This window comes from Barbatula barbatula (genome assembly GCF_947034865.1).
Source record: "Barbatula barbatula genome assembly, chromosome: 16".
NCBI lineage: Eukaryota > Metazoa > Chordata > Actinopteri > Cypriniformes > Nemacheilidae > Barbatula > Barbatula barbatula.
Genome location: NC_136779.1, coordinates 21,065,350 through 21,086,045, shown reverse-complemented (window position 1 = coordinate 21,086,045; position 20,696 = coordinate 21,065,350). Strand labels below are relative to the sequence as shown.

The 20,696-nt window shown below is 39.2% G+C and overlaps 1 protein-coding gene across 3 annotated transcripts; it reads right to left on the bottom strand.

Annotated features, from left to right (window-relative positions):
• Positions 1-353: 353 nt before the first annotated feature.
• On the bottom strand, positions 354-20,595 carry mpp2b (MAGUK p55 scaffold protein 2b). 3 transcript variants are annotated; one of them, XM_079476535.1, is made up of 14 exons: positions 20,155-20,433; positions 19,659-19,779; positions 13,619-13,698; positions 7,896-7,996; positions 7,367-7,519; positions 7,117-7,272; positions 6,796-7,023; positions 5,355-5,486; positions 5,034-5,136; positions 3,202-3,255; positions 2,744-2,905; positions 2,360-2,562; positions 1,632-1,760; positions 354-894 (listed from the first exon to the last, which is right to left on the bottom strand). In XM_079476535.1, the coding sequence occupies exons 3-14, from the start codon at positions 13,647-13,649 to the stop codon at positions 718-720; spliced, it is 1,629 nt and encodes a 542-aa protein (XP_079332661.1). In that variant the 5' UTR covers positions 13,650-13,698; positions 19,659-19,779; positions 20,155-20,433; the 3' UTR covers positions 354-717. The 3 variants fall into 3 exon arrangements, with proteins under 3 accessions (XP_079332661.1, XP_079332660.1, XP_079332659.1); XM_079476534.1 differs by lacking the exon at positions 19,659-19,779 and having other exon boundaries at positions 20,155-20,595; XM_079476533.1 differs by lacking the exon at positions 19,659-19,779 and having other exon boundaries at positions 3,202-3,270; positions 20,155-20,514.
• Between the last annotated feature and the right edge of the window lie 101 nt (positions 20,596-20,696).

Genomic DNA, 20,696 nt, shown 5'->3' with positions numbered 1-20,696 from the left:
ACACCGAAATAAAATATCCAAGTATTTCTTTCACTGAATTACTGTCATGAAAATTTTCCTGATTATTAAAGGAATGTGCGTTTATATTTGATACCTAAGGTCAGAATAAACTAAAGATAATAATAATAATTCCGTGTAAAATTTGACTTGTAAAATGACTGGAAAAAAGTATGTAAAGTAAATAAAACTAAATGATGGTTATTGGAAGACGTCATCAGATCCGAAGTCGGGTCAAATAGTGTGCAGTGCATCTACAAATATATCCATCTTAAACCGTGTACATCATGTCAAATTCTGTTTTCATTAAATGTGATGTTTTGAGCTCAGTGAAAGCAAAATGCAGACAGACAGATCACAAGAATAGGACTTTAATACCTCGAGCTAAACGATTCCTGTAAACCACGACACGGTCATAGCATTGATACACCCAAGATGATATCTTCATATTTATTTGCAGTGCTAAAATGTATTCTACAGTATGTACTGCCAACAGTTTCTATACAAATTTACAGGCCTACAGTCACAGAAATAACCAACATACATATACAGCACTGTACAGGACCCCTCATAAGACAACTACAGATATACACAGCAGTTCAGTGTCTTCTTTATAAAATAAAACGAAGTTGGTGTGGAAAAATCGAAACAATGGGCCGTTTAATGTACATTACATAAGTTAAGTCGACTGTAGTCACTGTGAGAAGTGTGGAGGAGATCTCAGAAGACCCAGCTGACAGGAACCCACTGCTGATCTGTGTTCAGTCTGTCTAACGCTCTCCTTAGATTTCGGTACGTTCCCTCCAGGTTATCATTCACAATGCTCAGGTCAAAGTAGTGGCTGTAGGCCCTGTGGATCCGCTCGCTCTCATCCACTGTCCGTTTGAGCTCAGAGTCCTGCAGAGACATCAGACATTAACATGTGTCTTTATTATTCTATAAACCGCTTCCAGAAATGCAAACACTGTCCTGATAGCACACATAAATCTGGACTACGTCTATCTGACGTCTGCAGGACATCTGTAATGCATGGTTTGCTCATCTGCAATACGTCTCGGTAGCTTCTGCAGTCATACGTCATGAAGACATCTAGAAGATGTTTATGATTTTAAAGCAGACGTCAAATAGACATTGCATTTACATCTGCAAGACATAGTTTGCTCATCTGCAATACGTCTGTTAAAGATCTGGAAAACATCTGCTGTGTAAAAACATCTTAGAAAGGGCAGTTTTACATCCATACCCAATCATAAACATCTTACAGACGTCTATATGAAGACAGCAGACGTCTCCGAGACGTATTGCAGATGAGCAAACGATGTATTGCAGATGTAAATGCAGACGTCAAATAGACGCAGGCCGGATGTATATATCAGGATGGTCCACTGGTCCTGTTTCATATCAATTGTTTACTCATTTATTTAAATATATTTAGCATTTTAATTTGGTTACAAATGTTCTGTTGGTTATGTTCAGTTTGTTTGTGTCGTGTTAAAAACAGAAAGTTCTTCTGCAGCGTTGTTCAAGTGGCTCATACTGTGGTGAAAAGGACCTTTTTAAAATCAGCGCATCGTTTACTTTCAGATGCCATTTGCTTTATTATATCCAGACCTCAATCAAAGCAGGAGAATTACCGTCAACTGTTTAGTCACAACCCGAGCTTCAATGGCAGATCTGTTCATGTCCTTCAAGACCTCAAAGTTTGGGGCTTCAATGAACACCACGTATGGTAGAAACTCCGCTGTCCTCAAGACTTTCAGAGCCTGTGGGAAAGCAATCGTGAACCATGGAATGAATAATTGGTCATAATATTGGAACGTGTGTTATTTGCTGTAAATTTGAATAAATCATCCGAATAATTTACATTTAGGCATTTGGCAGACACTTGAAATCTGAATTGATTCTGACCCTTAGACCGAACTCAAGACCTTGGCGCTGGTAGCGCCGTGCTCGGACCGCTGACAGGAAAGCTTATAATGCCTCATGTAAATAGTGTGTTTATTAATATGAAGCCACAAAAGAAAATGTGTCTTTAATCAGTATCTCACAGGTATTGTGGTGATTCCAGTCCAGTGTCTGTTGAATTCGAACAGAAACAAACCTCAGGAATGATATAACGTCCCTCAACAATAACGTGGAAAGTTCCATTATATATTCAGTTTTGAACTGATCCTAAAATAGATGTAAAACATAAGGATTTACTAATAAATGATATCAAATGATAATGAGTGCCGCTAAAAGGTCCATCCAGAAAAACCTTCGGAGGGGTCTGTGATGTTACAATATTCGAACAACTCTCTTTTAAACTGTGTGATTTTTCACAGTGCTGTACATTTCGCCCGATTACTTTCACAAAAGTCACCTGTGGATTGACATCCAGAATGCAAATCTTCCCCGAGTCCACCACCTCATGGATGGAGTCGATTTTGGTACCATACAGATTCGCATCGTATTCTCCATGTTCCAGAAATCGGCCACTTTTAATGTCTGCTTCCATCTCGCTTCGAGACATAAACAGATACATCTGGCCCTCCTTCTCATCCACCTTCGGTTTACGGGATGTGTCTGTCCCCGGAAACAAAAAGGTGAACGCTTTAACATTAGCCTTTGCCAATCATCTGTGTTTGAAACCCGGCCTTCGTGTTTTCCGTGGGTTTAGCAAATACCATAGAAAGTATTGAAAAGAGCTTGTCAACTCGATGTTAAATGATTGGAAACATGCTGTAAACCATATGAATGTACTCACACGGAGTGGTGGTTCCATATCGATGCGGGTCTGACACAAGAAGCTTATTCTTTAAGCTGCGACGGCCCACGCCCTGCGCTCCAATCAGAACCAGCGTCTTCCTGCGGAACGGAGGCACTTTGGCCGCTTCCTCATAGATCCTCAACTCGTGCCGATCAAACTCTGGTATGATGAAAAGATCTCATCCTTCTTTAGTCTGATAGTCTTGTCAGTTCCATTTCAGTTTGCTAGAGTCAGATCAATGTGTCTTCTTTTCCTTTCATTTGATGACCTTGGAACAGCTTTTTTGAAATGGAACTGACTCGAACACCTTGTTAGACACGCTAATACATACGACCGACTGCCAATTCAGTGCCAATCCAAATCAGTGACACAAACACTCACAGAAAACAACAATCACAACAAGCATGCTCATCCTTTGGCGCTGACGTGACAGACACACAGCAGTCAGTGTTTACCAGCGTTCTTGGTGGTCAGGTACATCATCTTCTTCTTCTTTTTACCCCCCATCCCTGCACACAGAGGCCCTGCGGACATCAGCACACATTCTGGTAGTATACACACACACATCATGAATCCCTATCACATCATCATCATTATCATCAAACCTCTGAGTCGAGTTGAATTACTCCCTTCACACTTTTTTTTCATTATTACATTTATACAGAGTGTAGGTTGCATTTTTATCTTCCCCCAGGGGGCGAACTTGCTCCGGTTAAGTCTGATGAAGTTGCGGAGTTGGATTTAAAGGGATCATTTACTCACCCTCGTGTTGTTCAAAACTTGTGTTTGCATTTGTTCTGCTGAACACGAAGGAAGATATTTGGAAAAACGTGAGTAAACAAACAGATCTCGTCCCCCATTTACCACCATCGTAGGGAAAAGAAATACTATGGGAGTCAATGGAGGACGAGATCTGCTCAGTTACAGACATTCTTCCAAATATCTTCCTTCGTGTTGAGCAGAACGAAGACATTTATACAGATTTGGAACGACCTGAGGAAGAGTAAATGATGACAGAAGGTGCATTTTTGAGTGATTCTCAAAAAACGTGGATGGGCATCCATTCACAGAGTAATGACTTACCAGCGAACACATTTTTAATAAAGTGCGGCAGGTTTGGTGGTGGTGACGTTGATATCAAGCGACCAGAGTGTTGTTTGTTTAGAACCTTGTGTTTGCTTTTTATTTTTGGCAATTGTATTTGGTCTTTAAAAGAAATGACGTCTTAAGCCTTATGTGAAGTCCAAAGGACACCCAACACTCAAATATTTCATTAGTATGTTTAACATGAGCATGTTGGTAAGCTAACTGTGTGCTAAGTAAATTATACAAAAATGCTTAATACAGACCTTTTTTTTCTAGGTTGAACAATTTGACTCGATTCATTTTATTTGTGTCGTCACGTTGATACAATGTTGCTAAAATGTGAAACTGCAACTTAGGAAACACAACTTTCTAACTCAAGCGAATCAAAATGGCACCTTAAAAATTTGTAGTGTTTCAAATATAATATTTGGGCTTGATGTCATTAGTCATTGAAATAATGGAGAGAATATTAGAATTTCTAAATGTGTTGCGGCCATTTCAGTCCGATGTCTGTTGAATTTGAACAAAATCAAACCTCACAAATGACATGAAGTCGTCCAACAGCAATGTGAAAGACTGACAGCATGACAAGACTCCAGGTCAACTTTTCCTAAATACATAGGACTGTTGTTTTACTTAAAAGTGAATATGAACTTGTTTTCTGTTGCAGTGTTTGAGGTCTTTGGAAATGCAGAGCATCTTTTGTGTTATTTTCATCTGTTTGTCCAGTTGCATTTTCTACAAACAAATGCAGGAAGAATCTTTATTTTGGTTTGCTTAAACGCGTACCTATAAATAGTCCGTTTTAAAATCAGAAAACCGGTCTCTGAAATAGTCTCTTTATTTTTCCGGTGGCTGTCACTTTTACCCGGACGACCTTCTTTGTTCTCAACTGTTTCTCTGCTAGCATTTTAAAAACAATGCATTGAGATCATTTACTGTACTTTACTTTTTACTCAAATACTTGCTTAATGAACATAAATATATCACATGCGCCCCAAATGTAAAAAAAGTGGCAAGACACCTAAAACGAATACTGTACTTTATAAACCATTTCTTTGAAAAACAGTTGCACTGAATTCGAAATGACAATTTGCAAATGTCTATTATTTACACACAATTCAGTTCTGATGGGGTTCTGAATGAGACCCAGCTATTTCACATTCTACAGTGTAAGTCTCATCCGTGTGATGTGTCTAACCTGCGCTGGCCAGCTCCAGGTCTCTCTTGACAAACGCTTTTCTCTTCTCTTCCAGCAGCTGACTGGGGATCAGACCAGCACTGCCCCCAACCAGATGACACGCCTGCAGGTGAGATCAGACTTTCAATACACCCAACAATACAAATTCATCATCATGTAATCCCCCTCAAAACATGTATACGACTCTTGAGTAAAACACATAAGAAGATATTTTGAGAAATGTCACGGTGGTTTTGTGTCCTTGACATTGGAAGTCAACATTGTGTTCTGCAGATGGAAGAAAGTCATACACAAGGGCGAGGAGTCGTATGGATTCGTCACCTGCCACCAGTTGGGGTCTTCTTGGTTGAAGATCTGGAGGATGTCTCCACTGCAGAATTTGAGTCCGGCTTCTTTACAGGGGATGAGATTGTCATGAGTGGGATCATAGTCGAAGTGACACTTTACAAAGGCCTAGAGAGAGACAAAGACAAAAGAAGACATTACTCTTTGCTTCATAATGTGAAAGCAGCTCTAATAGTCCATCGCTTGTCATTACAGTCCTAGGTCTTCTCAAGCAATACAACTCTTTTGTATGAGGAACAGAAAAAAAAGGATTTTTGTCGCAATTGGCAGAGAGTTTTTGTAAGTATCCCTTTAAGAGAGAGAGAAATATGAGAGTGCCAGTCTAAACTCTGTTGTCATGGCAACACTAGTCACCTGCGTTCCAGTGGAATACTGCTACTAGGTGCTGATGAAAAATATGTTTAGATTACATCATTGAAAGAGCTCACACATACACACCATCGTCTATTACAAACACCGGCACACAAAACACTGCGCTTAGCCAACAATATCACAACAAACACCTACAACAGCTCTGTACTCTAATCCAACCATATCAGAAACACAACACTGGGATGTCCGGTCTCACGTTGGCATGAAGACCCCCACAGATGAGACCCTCACAATATGAATGTGAACTGTATGTGAACATCACTATCTTTCTCCATTCGCTCATTATTTGAGCTTGTCACGGTAGCGGCAAACATACGTCAATTCAAAGAATCCCTAAAAAGATCTGTAGGTCTGAAGGTGCCGAGGCTCTGTGACAAAAACACAGAGCGCTTTGGCGTGACCCACTTATCTCCCAGCATGCTTTGGTATGAGACAAGTGGCCAAATATGTGGGTGCCAAAATGCGAATTCAGGGATGCTTATTTCAAGAAAGTGGTCAATGTACACTGGTGGACAAATAACATTTTCTTAGATGTGCACCGATATATCGGCAAATAATCGGTATCGGTCGATAAAGCGAAATTTTTCACACTATCGGCTGACAGTAAAAAAAGCAGGCGATGATCAGGGCCGATATATTGTGTCTATTGATGTTCAATATTAACTGTTATTATATGAATGAAAGTTAAGAAATATGAATAGAGTCTCTGCGGATAATCGGCTATCAGTATCGGTGAAGAATTGTAATATCGGTGCATCATTAGTTTTCCTACATTAATGCAGAACACCAGAGATCAGGGTAGAAGACGAATTTTGAAATGACATATTTTAGACAAAAGTTTTGCTTTACTAAAACATCTGCATACAAATGCATTGTCTACCGACAGGAACAGATATGAAAGGCTGACGCTGATGATCTTCCAAATCCAAATGGCAAAAGATTTTCAAACATTCAAGTCTCCCAATAATTTGCACCAAGGTGAGTTATTACAGTTGTGTTATTTTGTCCCTATGGGCATCTATAATAAATAAGGGTGTTTGCCCACCTGGCGCGGTGTGTGTGGTTCTTGATAACTGGGGAGGATTTTGAGGACCACGCTGCCGCTGGACTCCTTCAGCATGTTCTGAAGAACTTTGGGGTCACTCCCCACCTCTTTTCCGTTCACCTCTTTGATGATGTCACCTACGTGCATCAAGCCCTGCTGGTCAATCATACCGCCGTGCAGGATCCGAGCGATCACCAGCTCTCCACCCTCCACTCGAAACGTCACGCCCTGCGAGAGGAAACACGTGAGGAAGCAAAGATGAATGTAACGATACGTCACCGCCCCTTATTGGCAACATCATCACATGACAACAGATCTCACCAGGTGCTCTCTAGACACTTTGCGGATTCCCACCATTCTGACGGCGTCTGGGGGGACGGGCTGGTTGTTGAGGGTGGGGTCCATGAATGCGCAGGGGCTGGGGGGCGGAGTCTCGAAGCTTTTGGATGCTACCGAGTCGTGTGTTTCAAGTAAAGACTGAAAAGAATTCAAATATTGGAATGGTTTGCTTCTGATGCAGCGACCATTAATAAACGTTTTAGTATTTTCCTAAATCTGCATTGTTTTGTACTTGAAAGTGTGGCTCTTTGAGGATGTAGGAGAGCTCTTGAGCCGCCCGACTGTGAGGTGCGAGGGGTGTCAGGTCTCTCAGGATGTCCTGCAACAGCTCCACGTTATTGTCCCGCACGGCTTCTAGCTTTGGCTCCTCAAAGTTTTCACGAGACTTAACAGTCACACACACAAAATAATCATGATTAATAATAATCATTTTTATCGCAAATTATATACATATTAATAAACGCTGTTAAACGTGCTGGCTACTCAAGCTTAAGATGGTCAACTTGTCAAAAAATTAGTTGAAAGTATGATGTGGTATTTCTGTGCCCAATACACTCCGCCAGGGTTCGTACAGTTTATTTTTTTATATGAAACTAGTAACTTTGCACCTATTGTACATTTGTTTCTATAGACGATTTAATGTATTGTTGAGGCACGCTAAATGTGCCTAAATTCATTGCAGAAATGATGTTGTTCCGCCTTTTTTAAAGTCAAAGAGAGCAGCCGATGTTGTGCTCAGGTGAAGATGACAGGTGACTCACCACAGGGCTCTCCATGATGCCCTTCAGAAAGATGAGGTCCAGGTCATTGGCTGTGGTGGAGCTGGTGCTGTCGCTCAGGGTGTCCAGGAGACTCTGCATGGCTGAAAAGCAGGAGACATAGAAAAAAAGACAAAATGTTAATAGTGCAATGGAACGGACTGTCTTATAGCACATACTCTTCTCTCTTCCACAACAATGTCAAGCAAATAACAGCACAGGCTCAAATCCTCCAGCACATTTATATTAATGATGAATGAATCTCAGCTGTTCATATACAGGTATATGATCCGCCGGCAGTGTTCTTTCCAATCACATCCACAGAGAAAACTTGAATATTGAACAGAAATCTGATTTACTCTCCCTGTGATATATGCACATTTTACGATGTCATCCCCATCATGATGCTAAAGCACCGGACGTGAGCTTAAACTTCAATATGAAGGGTTTTTAGTTTCATAAAAAACTATTTCAGTCATTTTCTTCACATTGTAGTATATGGATTTGAATTTTGGGAGGAATGCTCTAGTTGTTATATATATTATTGCGATATTGTAAAATTTAAAAACATAGTTTTACATTGGAACAGGCAGAACGATCTTCATTTATATTTCCTGCGTCATTTTCCCTTTAATCTTGAGATTGAAGATGCTATACTGTATCTGTCAGCACAAATACAAACCTAGAAACTGAGACTCTGCTTTTCCCTCCTGCTTACAGCAACAAAAACAGACGATGAAACAAATAGTGAAGCATCTCGGAGCAAACGCTCTGATCCTCTTCTCTATGAACCCACAGAGAACACAAATGAAAACCTTCATATTAAATCATGAATCAAGGTCAGACTACAATCTGTGTGTGCGTGTGTGCGTAGTCTCATAGGAACATGTGACAGACAAGATAACAAACTTTTCCCTATGGAGATTGGTTGTTGTTTGCAATAGGAGACTTTTATTCTAGCGCTGTTCCAAAACCTGGCCACCTTACTTGGGCAAACAGCATTTTAAGACACTTAACATGCAGTAGCTGTTCATGATAAAGCTTTATAATATCACCAATCCACAATCAAATTGTCTAGAAAATGCCCTTTCGGGGTTCATGGAGACTAACTGTTCTTCTGGTCAGTGATACTTAGTGACATTTAAACTAAAAAGGCACGGCATAGAAATACGTCTGACTTTTATCTTATAATGTCGACATTCAGAAACATAGCGTTGTGTGCTATGCCTAATGCTCTTTTAAAGGGATCATTCAGACAAAATTTAAATACTGTCATCATTTATTCACCTTCACGTCATTCAAAACACGCTGAGAAGATAAGATTGGTCAGTCTATCTCTGTGGATTGGTTAGAAATAATTGTTGCTTGTAATTAAGTGTTAATAGTCTATGCTGACCATGAAGGTACGTTTTAGCAGAGAGTTGTGGGTGGTGCGGACATCTAAGATGCTACTGGTCAAGTGACCTCTGGCAGTGACCAAGACTGGTAAGTTTGTGACCGTGAGATCTGCGTATAAACCTCTGGCGCGAGACTCTAAGCGACATGAATATAGTTTAGTGTAAAGCAGGATAATCAAACATGCATCCAAATTCCATGATTATTGTCACGCATAATAATCAAATACAAATCATATCATTCAACATGGTTTTTCCGCCCAACAGTGATCTAGGCGGTGGGGGCGTTCATTAAGGGAGGGGGGCTTCTGTCATGACATTTCTGGGACAGAGGTTTGAGGTGGCTACTCATCGTTTACTTTTATTTTATGAACTTTAATATTTTTGTTTAAATGTTACTCCTCTCCAACCCTAGACTGGGGAGGAACGTAACATGTTCTAATATTAACAAGATGAGCCACTGCCATTGCAATGAATGGGGAGGAATTCATACAGTTCATGTTTAATTATAGGAAATATGCTGTTTAATTGTGATCTTTGCCAGCGATTAAAAAAATATCTGCCTTCAAGTAAACAGGACTGTGGACTTGATATGACGTAAGTATCTGCCCAGAGGCATTGCAAATATGGCCGCCGAGTGGCACGACTTTAGTAAACGGACTTTGGCTTTTTCATTAGAAATTTTGAACCAAACACACAGCAGACCTGACAACCTCAGATGTACCTCAGACATTACCACTTATATTCAGTATCATAAAACTGTATTCATTTAACTGTATTGTGCACGCTCCTGCGTACCAGCCGAACATCGATACACAAAGGTGTATATATTTCAGCAAAGTACAATATTTATAAATCCATCGGACTAGTCAATGGAGTTCATTGAAGTGTGTTCAGACTCAAGTCATCACTTCATAGCAAGCTGTTAAATCCCACCATTTTTATTCACATTCACATCCACATTCTCCCATTCCTTTAACTCTGCATGAAGTCGTCTCCAGTCACACTCTAATGACAGAAACCCCTGATGGGTTTTGATGGATCTTCTTCAAATTCTTCAATTAATTAGCTTCTATAGTCTTTATTTTATTTAGCTTCTGTAAAAAATGTGTACATTTACAATATATTTTATAGTAAATTAATTATTTTCAAAAACATTGTCTAAACGAATCAATGAACTTAATTATGTATCTATTGACTTTAATTGGTGTCTATGAAACAAATCGAAACATTAAAGTTACAATGCACATAACATCTGAACACCTGATCAAATCATATCTCCTCTCTCGTCTATCTGCAATTTTACCCATAATTCCCTCTGCTGTTTCCATACCAGTCTGTATAAACACAGGACACATCTCACCGTCAACATTAAGAAAAATTAAAGAATCAATTCATTATGAATATGTCATGTGCTTGTTGATGTTTTTGATGTACCCCATCCAATTCATGGTATTAATAGCAGTTCTACACAGGTGTATAGATGTAGATGTGTTGTGTTTATTGAATGAAGTCGTGCATTATTCAACAGACTGGTGGAATATTCATAATTCATAAGTTAAATTCGCAGGTTATAAAAATAGTGTCTAGTTTAAAATAGCGGTTTTGTTTCTGTACTCCAAGGGGCCCCTTGGTGGTGCTGGGGCCCTACGCAACTTGGAAGGGTCGGCTCTGATTTGTGGAGAGACGCAGGGGTATTTATTCCGCTATTAGTAGTAATATTTGGAACCTCATAAAAAAAGTAAAAGGAGGGAAAGAAAAGGAGAAAGGAGCCTGGAAATGATGGAAGCTTGCAGACTCTCTCTCTCTCCCGGCAGCCGTAGCAAACACATGAAGGACTCACAAGTGCAAAGCTAATTGGACCCTGGTCTATCACCTCTGATTCAGTGTGCCCTTTCCTGTCTGTCTCTCTTCACACACACACGCATTCTAACAGCATTCATGACGCATTATATGCCAGTATTCATAATATAATTTCAGAGGCACCACACAGCAGAACAAAATATTGTATGTTTTTGTTTGTTCTGTTAAACATAAAAGAATAAATTTGGAAATTGATTTATTGACTACCAATTACATCATCTATAAGGTCACGACGTCTCATAAGAACTTTGTTATTCTCTTTAGGTTGTTCATAGAGTCATCTTTCATCAAAGCTGCACTTACAATATTTTGTTTTCTCAATATTGTATTCTGTATTTATTCACTGTATATCCTGCACTTGCTAACTGCACTTCTGGTTAGACCTAAACTACATTTCGTTACACTGTACTTGTATATGTGTAATGACAATAAAGTTGAATCTAATCTAATCTAAAACTTATACAGCAGCAAAATCACAATAAAAACTGGAGGATTAATAAAAACGTGACGATGATGATCCACAGTATAATCCATCCTTATGATGTCTGAAGATGTCTCACGTTCTATACGTTCTGCACTCCCTACAGATCTGACTCATCCCAACTCCTTCAAAGAGTCTGCCAGCTATACAATAGTTTAGTCTCTCGCTCTTAAACCTGTTTTCTGCCTCTCATTCATTGCATTTTGGTTCTTATAAGAAGCTTTTCAGCCAAAATGCTCATTCTATTGCATCATGACGCATGTTTTTTAAGAGTGTACTGTTGTATATTATTTTATAGTTGTTTCTACACTTTCATCATAAATGTGCTAAAGTCATTAAGAACATTTTGTGAGACATATCACATATTTGGCCTTAATATCTTGAATATTGACTATTGAGTAAGGCCACGCCAAAGACTGAAACCATTGTGAAATTAAACTTTATTGCTCTTTGGACCAATCAATCGGGAGACATTTTGAATGTCCAGCAGCTGTGTGTTTTCACTTAAGACGGAGCGATGCAGCATGACACAGCAAAAGCAGAAACCAAACCAATGATGAAATGTCCTGCTGCACTAGAACTAAAGGATTTCTCGAAACAAATAATAAATATAGCCGTTCAAGAGTTTAGAGTCATTTCAGTGAAATGTTTCTCTTGACCATTCAAATCTTTTGATCTGAAATTACAAAAAATAATAAAATGATGCTTAAATAACTGAAATAATTTTTGTCTCCAAAAAAGAATTGTGCAAACATATTAGTTTCTTCGGTAACAGAAATCTAATTGTATTTCATAAAAATGACCTGGAATAAATAATGAAAGATATTCAGTGAATATAAGACGCAATGTGAACTTGATCGATTTTGTTTCAAAATCATCTCAGGGTGACTCAACTGTTTATTAAAATGACAAGAGAACATTTGTGCAAATTCTACACAAATACTGACTACAGTAAAGATGATCAAATCATCACCTTGTTATTACTGTTATGGATGTGGACAGAACCCAAGCGCAGGCAGACATGTGTCGAACAACAAGACTTTATTTCAAAACAAAGACCCTCGATGGGGAAAACATGAACACAAACAAGACTGAAAACTAAAACTTCCCACACGGGGGACAAAACAAACAAGGTCTTAAGAATAAAAAACTAAGTCCACAAACTTGAGTCCAGGGAACAGGAACACGGGTAATCCAGACAGACGAAGGGTAAATGTGCAAAGTGTGCAAAATGAACCGACAAGAGACAGAGGGGAAACTGGGGCTTGATAAAGGGAAACACTAACAAGGACTGATGACACAGGGAGAGTGGCCACAGGTGACATGGATGAAACACTAAGGGAAAGCTAACAGGAGGATTGCACGAGGCAGGTGAGGGGACTGAAACACTAAGGGAAAGATGGACTAACACTAACACTAATGGACCGCTAACCGGGGAAACAAGGGGGCGGGACTAAAGGACGTGACACCGGAGAGAGCGCATGGCTTCTCAAACCAAAACAATGCTCTTTCTCCACACAAAACACATGGGACTGACATGATCCAAGACAAGGAGAGGCAGGATCATGACAATTACGGCCCTTTATGATGTCATTACGGGAGGAAATCCATGTATGGGCACTTCTCCCCGAAGAGCACGCCCATCAACATGCTCAATGTGGATTAATAAACAAGGCCTTGTTCAACTATGGATGTGCAGATCGTTTGAAACTCAAAGATAAAGTGATCCCAGCTATAAAAGATTCTGGTCGGAAGGCAGGTAGTTAGTAAAGCCCATGCGTTATTCTTCTGTGTGTATGGAATAAAGGAAGCGCTCGTATCACCCCGAACTTATGCCGGTGTGAAAAGGTTTTGCTGACTATCAGATTCAGATTTCGGACTTTTCATCCGTATTCTAAGATGTGAGGTTTCTCTAAAATAGCTCATTATTTCACCAAAGTATTTTGTGTGTCTTTTGTTTAATAAATTATGAATAAAGTGCTTCTTACCCGAGTCAGAACTGGCAGATGCCACAGGCATTTTGGTTGTTTTGTGCGTCTATCTGCGGATCAGACAAGTCTGCGGTCAGCTAGAGAGAAGGAGGGGAGACACAGAATGTTTATAACATGATCAGCTCAAACATTTACCACAAATCAATCCTCGCTGCCTGAAATACTTTACTACACATTTCATTTTTAATGTCAGACAACATTCATGGGTTAATGAACTGTCCCTGAATCAGTTAAGGCTGAACATTGATTTATTTGGCACTTTCATCTTAACAGCTTGAAGTATAGAGAATGTATTGTATAATTGTTTTCAGGTATGCATTATTCTATTGACCATTTCATAGGACGCGCATGCGCCTGACCCCCAGTTACCTTCCGGTTTGTGTTTGGCTAGTGTCTAATACTAAACTATTTATAATTGATTTAATTAATATTATCATTAATTAATATTATTATTTTACTGTACAATAATTGTATTAAAGCCACAATATGTAAATGTGGACCGCTAGATGGTGCAAGCTAACAAAAGGCGAAGCTAAATAACGTTATGTTGGAGAGAGAAATTATGGGACATGTCGTATTCACCATAAGTATGGAGAGGCGTATGGAGATCGCCCATCATGTTCACGGACAGGGTAATGAATTAGCTTGCAAGAAACGTGGAATGTAATGCTACGTTAGCCCGCTAATGATATTGGACTTTGTCAGATGATTTGGTAGCGTAATGCTACACAGTTTTACGTTCTTAAAACGGTCATACAGTCGTCTTTAAAAACGGTTCCCTTTACTCGCCAAAGAGTAATCGTGATGCATAATAACAGAACAACAGATACCGCGTCCCAGATGCTGTATAACCACTCCCGCATTTGCGTGTTGCCGTAGTTTCTACAATCGGAAACTGAGAGTAGTGCGAATCAGCGGACACAAAAACAGGGGACGGGCCATTATTTTAAATAGGAATTTCTCTGGATTTGCACATTCTTGGGAACATTTGGGATCATGCAAGTACACAACTGCATGAAATATATCACACTGTGCAAGTGATTTTTAGATATTTCGTAATCAAATTCTTCCGTATTGTGGCTTTAAATAAACGATTTGTTAAATGGGACCTGTAGTTCGGTCGCATTTAAACAAACCGTATGGTACACAGCTCGGTACCGCAGTCTCAATTCAAAATATTGGAGAGTCAAGTTTAGCCAAGTAACGCTTCTCGGTTTCTTTTGATTGCTATCAGAAATAATAATCTACAGGCGCTCTATTGTTTGTGAATGTGTCCCGGAAGTTCAGTGGGGTTCACAAAGGTGCGCATGCGCAGTAACGTTTGTTTATGTTGTTTAGATGAAACACGCTATACGAATTGAAGCCATGACCTTGGTCTGACACTGGACACACAATGAACAACATTCAATTTAAATTAAAACCTAGATTGGAAATGTAATTCATATATGAAGAAAACAAATCGTTAAAGAAAGATATCAGTGCTGTGTTAGTCAGCTTTGCCAGTGCTTGAAAACAGGGATTCACGACCATGAGAGTTATAGAGACACTCTCAGCTAAAGAGCTCTATCAGACTGCATTCATGAGGCAAACACACTGATGTAAGCAGGAATGCTGGCGTCACGCTTTATTTCATTATAAGTCCTTTTACCGGAAACGTATTGGTGATGCTGTGAAACATTGACTGCCCGCATGGAAAAGTAAATGTGATATTAGCATCATATGAAGACATGGACAATTTTTGCATTTTTGCTCCTTTACACAATTTCAACCGCACAACTGGACATAGAGTTTAATAAAGAAATGAAATGTGCCAACAGCGTCATATGCGCGCACACACACACAGCTCTGACTGAAGCTGTTTAACTCTGACTGTGCATCACTCAGCTGAATGAGTGTGTGTGTGTGTGTGAAAGAGAGAGAGAGAGAGCTTGAGTAAGAATGTGTGAACGCTCCAATGATCTTCCCCAGTCTCCTTAACTTCAAGTCAAAACCTGGGAACAGATCAAATCCTGGGCTTTTTAAGACAACATGTAAACAAACCAAACAAGCCAAATCATACAGTGTAACAATGTTAATAGTTTCTATAATCATAAGACACACCAAAATTCACTTCATTATTATCTTCATATCAAACCTGTATGACTTTCTGTTTTTCTGCAGAACACCAAGGTTGCTATTTTAAAGGATTTTGGAAACCAAACAACACTGAACCACATTGACTTCCATTGTATGAACACAAAACGACGGAGATATTTCTCGAAACATTTTTTTTTTTTTAAGAGGTTTGTCTGTCAAACTGCAACTCCAGGAATATCATTTCTGTTTGCTTAAGTGATTGTCTGCAGTGATGTTTTCATAAATAAACGGAGAACGAGTAACAACGCGAAAATCAGATCCAAAAGCGATGTCAAATTAAGATTTGAATAAAAGTAATTTGAACATAAATAATAAATATACAAAAAAGTATTTGCTCTCTTGCAAAAAATGATTCTGTCGGCATTCTTTCATCCTCTTGTCATTCCAAACCTGTATGACTTCCATTCTTCCGCAGAACACAAAAGAAGATATTTTGAAGAAAGTTGGTTAAGGAACAGCGCTGGACCCCATTCACTTTCATTGTATGGACACAAGACCAATGCAAGTGAATAGGAGACAGTTAACATTCTTCAAAGTGTCATCTTTTGTGTTCTGTGCAAGGAAGTCAAATGACATAGACAGTGATGACTATCAGCCTATAACGGAGCAACCTCTGACCAATAACATTTTGCTCCTCTGGTTATACACACTGCACCCTAACAGCGTGAGAAATATGGTAGTGTGCTATTTGTAGCCATCTCTCTGTTTGTGTGTGTCTCTCTCTTTCTTTAACATGTCTGTTGTGACATCTGCTTCCGACAGTGGCACAGAAGCCAACAATCAGCACTTCCTGTCAGCTTAGACCAACGACAACAGTACACTGTGTGTGTGTGTGTGTGTGTGTGTGTGTGTGTGTGTGTGTGTGTGTGTGTGTGTGTGTGTGTGTGTGTGTGTGTGTGTGTGTGTGTGTGTGTGTGACTGACAATTACATCCCTTTACACCAGAAAAACATATTTTTCTTGAAATACTGAAAGAGCTTACAAGCAACAGACTAACAACACATGCTAAATATATTCCTAAAAAAGCTCAACAGTACTAAACCTAATAAATGCCAAAATCAAATGCTTTGACGAAAAGGCTTGAAAACAGTAAGACTTCGTCATCCAGTCAATATGAAATAAGAAAATTGGTGGTGCAGAGCCTAGCGAAGCAAAAGTTTGTGTATTCGGTCACGATGAAGTCAAATGAATTAAGTCACTTGTTGACTTGTGCTTGGAAATCAAGTGAAATAACAAACATCATTCATTCAGGAGAACAAAGTTACATTGTCGTAACGGAAAATCATCATTTACTCACCTTTGAGTCTGTATAAATGTATAAAATTTGTTCTGAAGGACACAGAGGAAGATATTTGGAAGAATGCTCGTCACCAGACAAATCTTGCCCCCCATTGACTCCCATAGTAGTCAAAAGTGCCCCAGAACGGTTTGCTGTCCTTCATTCTTCCAAATGTCTTCTTTTGCGTTTCTACAGAACCAATAAAGTATTTTTTCCTACTATGGGAGTCAATGGGGGGGCAAGATCTATCTGGTTATGTGCATTCTTATAAAAATCTTTCTCCGTGTTCATTAGAATAAAGACATTTATACGCATTTGGAACGACTAGAATGTAAATGATGACAGAATTTTCTTTTTTGAGCGAACTATCCCTTTAAACTAGAAAACGGTCTTAACAATCTAAAGGGACTAACTTCAGAAGCACGGTCTGTACTAAACGACAACATTTAAAACAGGCAGAAATCCAAAGGTCCTCTGGAGTCAGAGCTAAAAATAGCCATATTCAGTTCCCACAGGTCAGGCTTCTCATTACTTTACATTGGAAAATGGTTGTAACCAAGACAACCTTAAGCGTCTCTCGCGCACAAATGCAGCTTTTCCTTTTTGTTCTTTTCTGCTTGGTGCCGCTTCACCATAGCAACAACATAGATGGGAGACTTTATCCAAAGCATTGTTTTGGATGTTTAGCACAATCTGTCTAAAAAAACACGTAATGAAAGCAGACCTTGTGATCTTTGGGCTGCCCAATAGAGCGATATTATCGAAATATAGCAATGGTTTGCAATACCTAAATATTTTATTCTGTGCCAGAGGTGGGGATGATGATCGATAATCAGGAAGAATGTAAAACATGTATGTTGGTCGTAGAAGTTCCCGTTATTTATTTCAATATAGTTTGACAGGGGGGAATAGACCCAGCACGCTCCATCAACAACACGCTCACAATTTTCTTCCCAAATTTGAAACCTAGTTTTCACTCCATCCATGTGTTAAACAGCTGTGCTACACACACACACACACAAGCTCAATTAGCTTTAACAAAAGCAGTCATGACAGTGGGAGGTCGGCACTAACTGTAGTATAGCGATAGCTCTCCGACTGCGCAGTTGCAGTGACGGTTGCCTGGCAACACAGCAAATCCCAAGAGCCTCTACTACAGGCTATCTGAATGGACCAGAAGAACAAGAAAAATGACAGAGGAAATCTTGTTAATAGGTTTTGTCGTTCAGAAATGCGAATTGATGTTCTTTGATAAACGCCTGTGCGTAATTCAAGTAACCAGACCAAATGTATGTTTGAACAATCCGTGGTCATGTTTTCACCGTCCTGAGATCATTAAAAGAGTTTTTTTTCTTCGCCAGCTGTCGTCTCCGAAATGGCAATTTACAATGCCCTGTGCCACCTGGTGCATGATACACATCCCACTGAGAGAGCAGACGTCCTGTTAAAGTCCCTGATATTAAATCAATATGTGATTGAGTAGCCAATCGTGATTTTAGATACAATTCTATCAATGAAACGTCTTACACCTTCTGAGATTTTCTTCAGTCGATGGGGTTTCGCTGTCACCTCTCTTTATCAAGTGCACTGACTACATCACTGGTTTTCATGGAAACGCTCCCTGGAGCTGCACGTGTGGGATAGCTGTCATACACCGTGTGGAATAAACAGAGAGGTCATGTCATGTTTATGAATGAGACGGAGGAAAGAGCCGCAAAGGTTAAACAGGTGCCGACTTTCCCACACATGGAAAATGACAGGTAACCAGAGACAATAACAATATAATACAATCAGATCAAATGAAAATAGCAAGTATGGAAAGTAAATTATATCTTAAGACATATAAATAAGACAAATGATAAAAGACAAAGAAAATGAACAAAAAATCTGTGTCACAACTTTGACACAAGAATAAATCAATAAAACAACAACTGATGATTTGCATTTTGACATTTACCATTTTTAATAAAGAGCCATTAAAGTGATATTTCACCCCCCAAAAAACCCTCTCGTCACTTATGACTTTCTTTTTCGGCTGAACACAAAATAACATATCTTAAGGAAAGTTGGTTAGCGATAAGCCATTCACTTTTATCGTATGGACACAAAACTAATGCAAATGAACGTTCACAACATTCCTCCAAATATCTTCTATCGTGTTCTGCAGAAGAAACAAAGTCAAACAGGTTTGAAATGACAAGTGGATGAGTAAATGATGACGGATTTGTTTTGGTGAAATATCCCTTTAAGGCATGTAAAAACTCTGCATCTTGGTTGGGTTCATCTTAACGTTGTTTTCTACAATTTCATAAATAAATCGCCCGTTTAGGCTACAGCCGCAGAAAAATAAAGACACCATTTCAAATTCAGTTTTTCTGACTGTTTATAAGTATGTGTGTAGGTATAATTGTCATTTTTCATTCGTTATGTGAAATATTACAATATTTCTCCCAAATTTTACAATAAAAATATAGTTAATATTTGCATAAAGTGAAAAGTGGACAAATGAGTGAAAATAACAGAAACTTATTTTTCAGACCTCAAATACTGCTAAGAAAACAAATTAATATGAACTTTTAAGCAATAAAACAACAATATTTCTAGATATTTTAGGAAAACTTGCTTTTTAAATGTGATAACCTGGATTTTTCTCAGTTTTCATGTGTCTTGTCTTTCAGATTGCTGTTGGATGATTTAATGTCAGTCCTGGGGTTTGATTTGGTTGAAATTCAACAGACACTTGACTGGAATGGACACAATAGAAGAGATGCAGATGAAATGAACATTTGGAGTGGTATTGCTCCCATATGTTTAAGGAATGTATGAACCATGACAGTGGAAATAAATATCAAATGTCTTTATGATCTGTGATATGATCCGAGCTGTCTATCGGGGATCTGGGCTTTCGGGGATATGTCACACAAAATCACCAATGAAACTGTCATGAATTAATTTGGTCCTGTCCTCAAACAAAGCACCATGCAGTGACCAGCGTACTATGATGCAAACTACGTCACCATATTCAGTATCATGATACTACGGTGCTTTATAGCACATGATGACATTACAGTAACCATGACATTAGGGAAATGAGATGAGTCAGTAACGCGTGGACTCACCTGTGATGTGAGACAGGTGTAATAAAACAACACGTCCTTCAGTTCCTGCACACTGTCGTCATCATCATCATCATCATCATCATCAATGAATTAACGCTGATAATCCACATGCGACCGGTCAGATATTCACGTGATGACACAACAACAACCAGCGTGTCCGATCCACTTCACTATTATCACGCAGAAACACTTTAAACGGTGTCTGAATGACTCTAGAGTTAGATTTAAACGATGTGTGTTTGCGCTGTAAGTGATGTGAGTGACCGCCGGCGACGCGCTGCTGTTGTATTGAGACGCTTTGAGTCTTAAAGGGGAAACGTGCTCCACGCCTCTCTGCGGACCCCAGCAGCCGTGTTGCGTGACGTCACTGAAACCTGACGCTTTAAGAGGAATTCGCCATATACTGCAGTTAGTCCGCTTTACACACACACACACACACACACACACATTCTTTCATTCACGTTTACAAAAGTTTCATAGCGAAAGGAGACCAAAGCGGGAAATATTAATATTTTCACGAGTGCCTAATTAAAAATAAAATA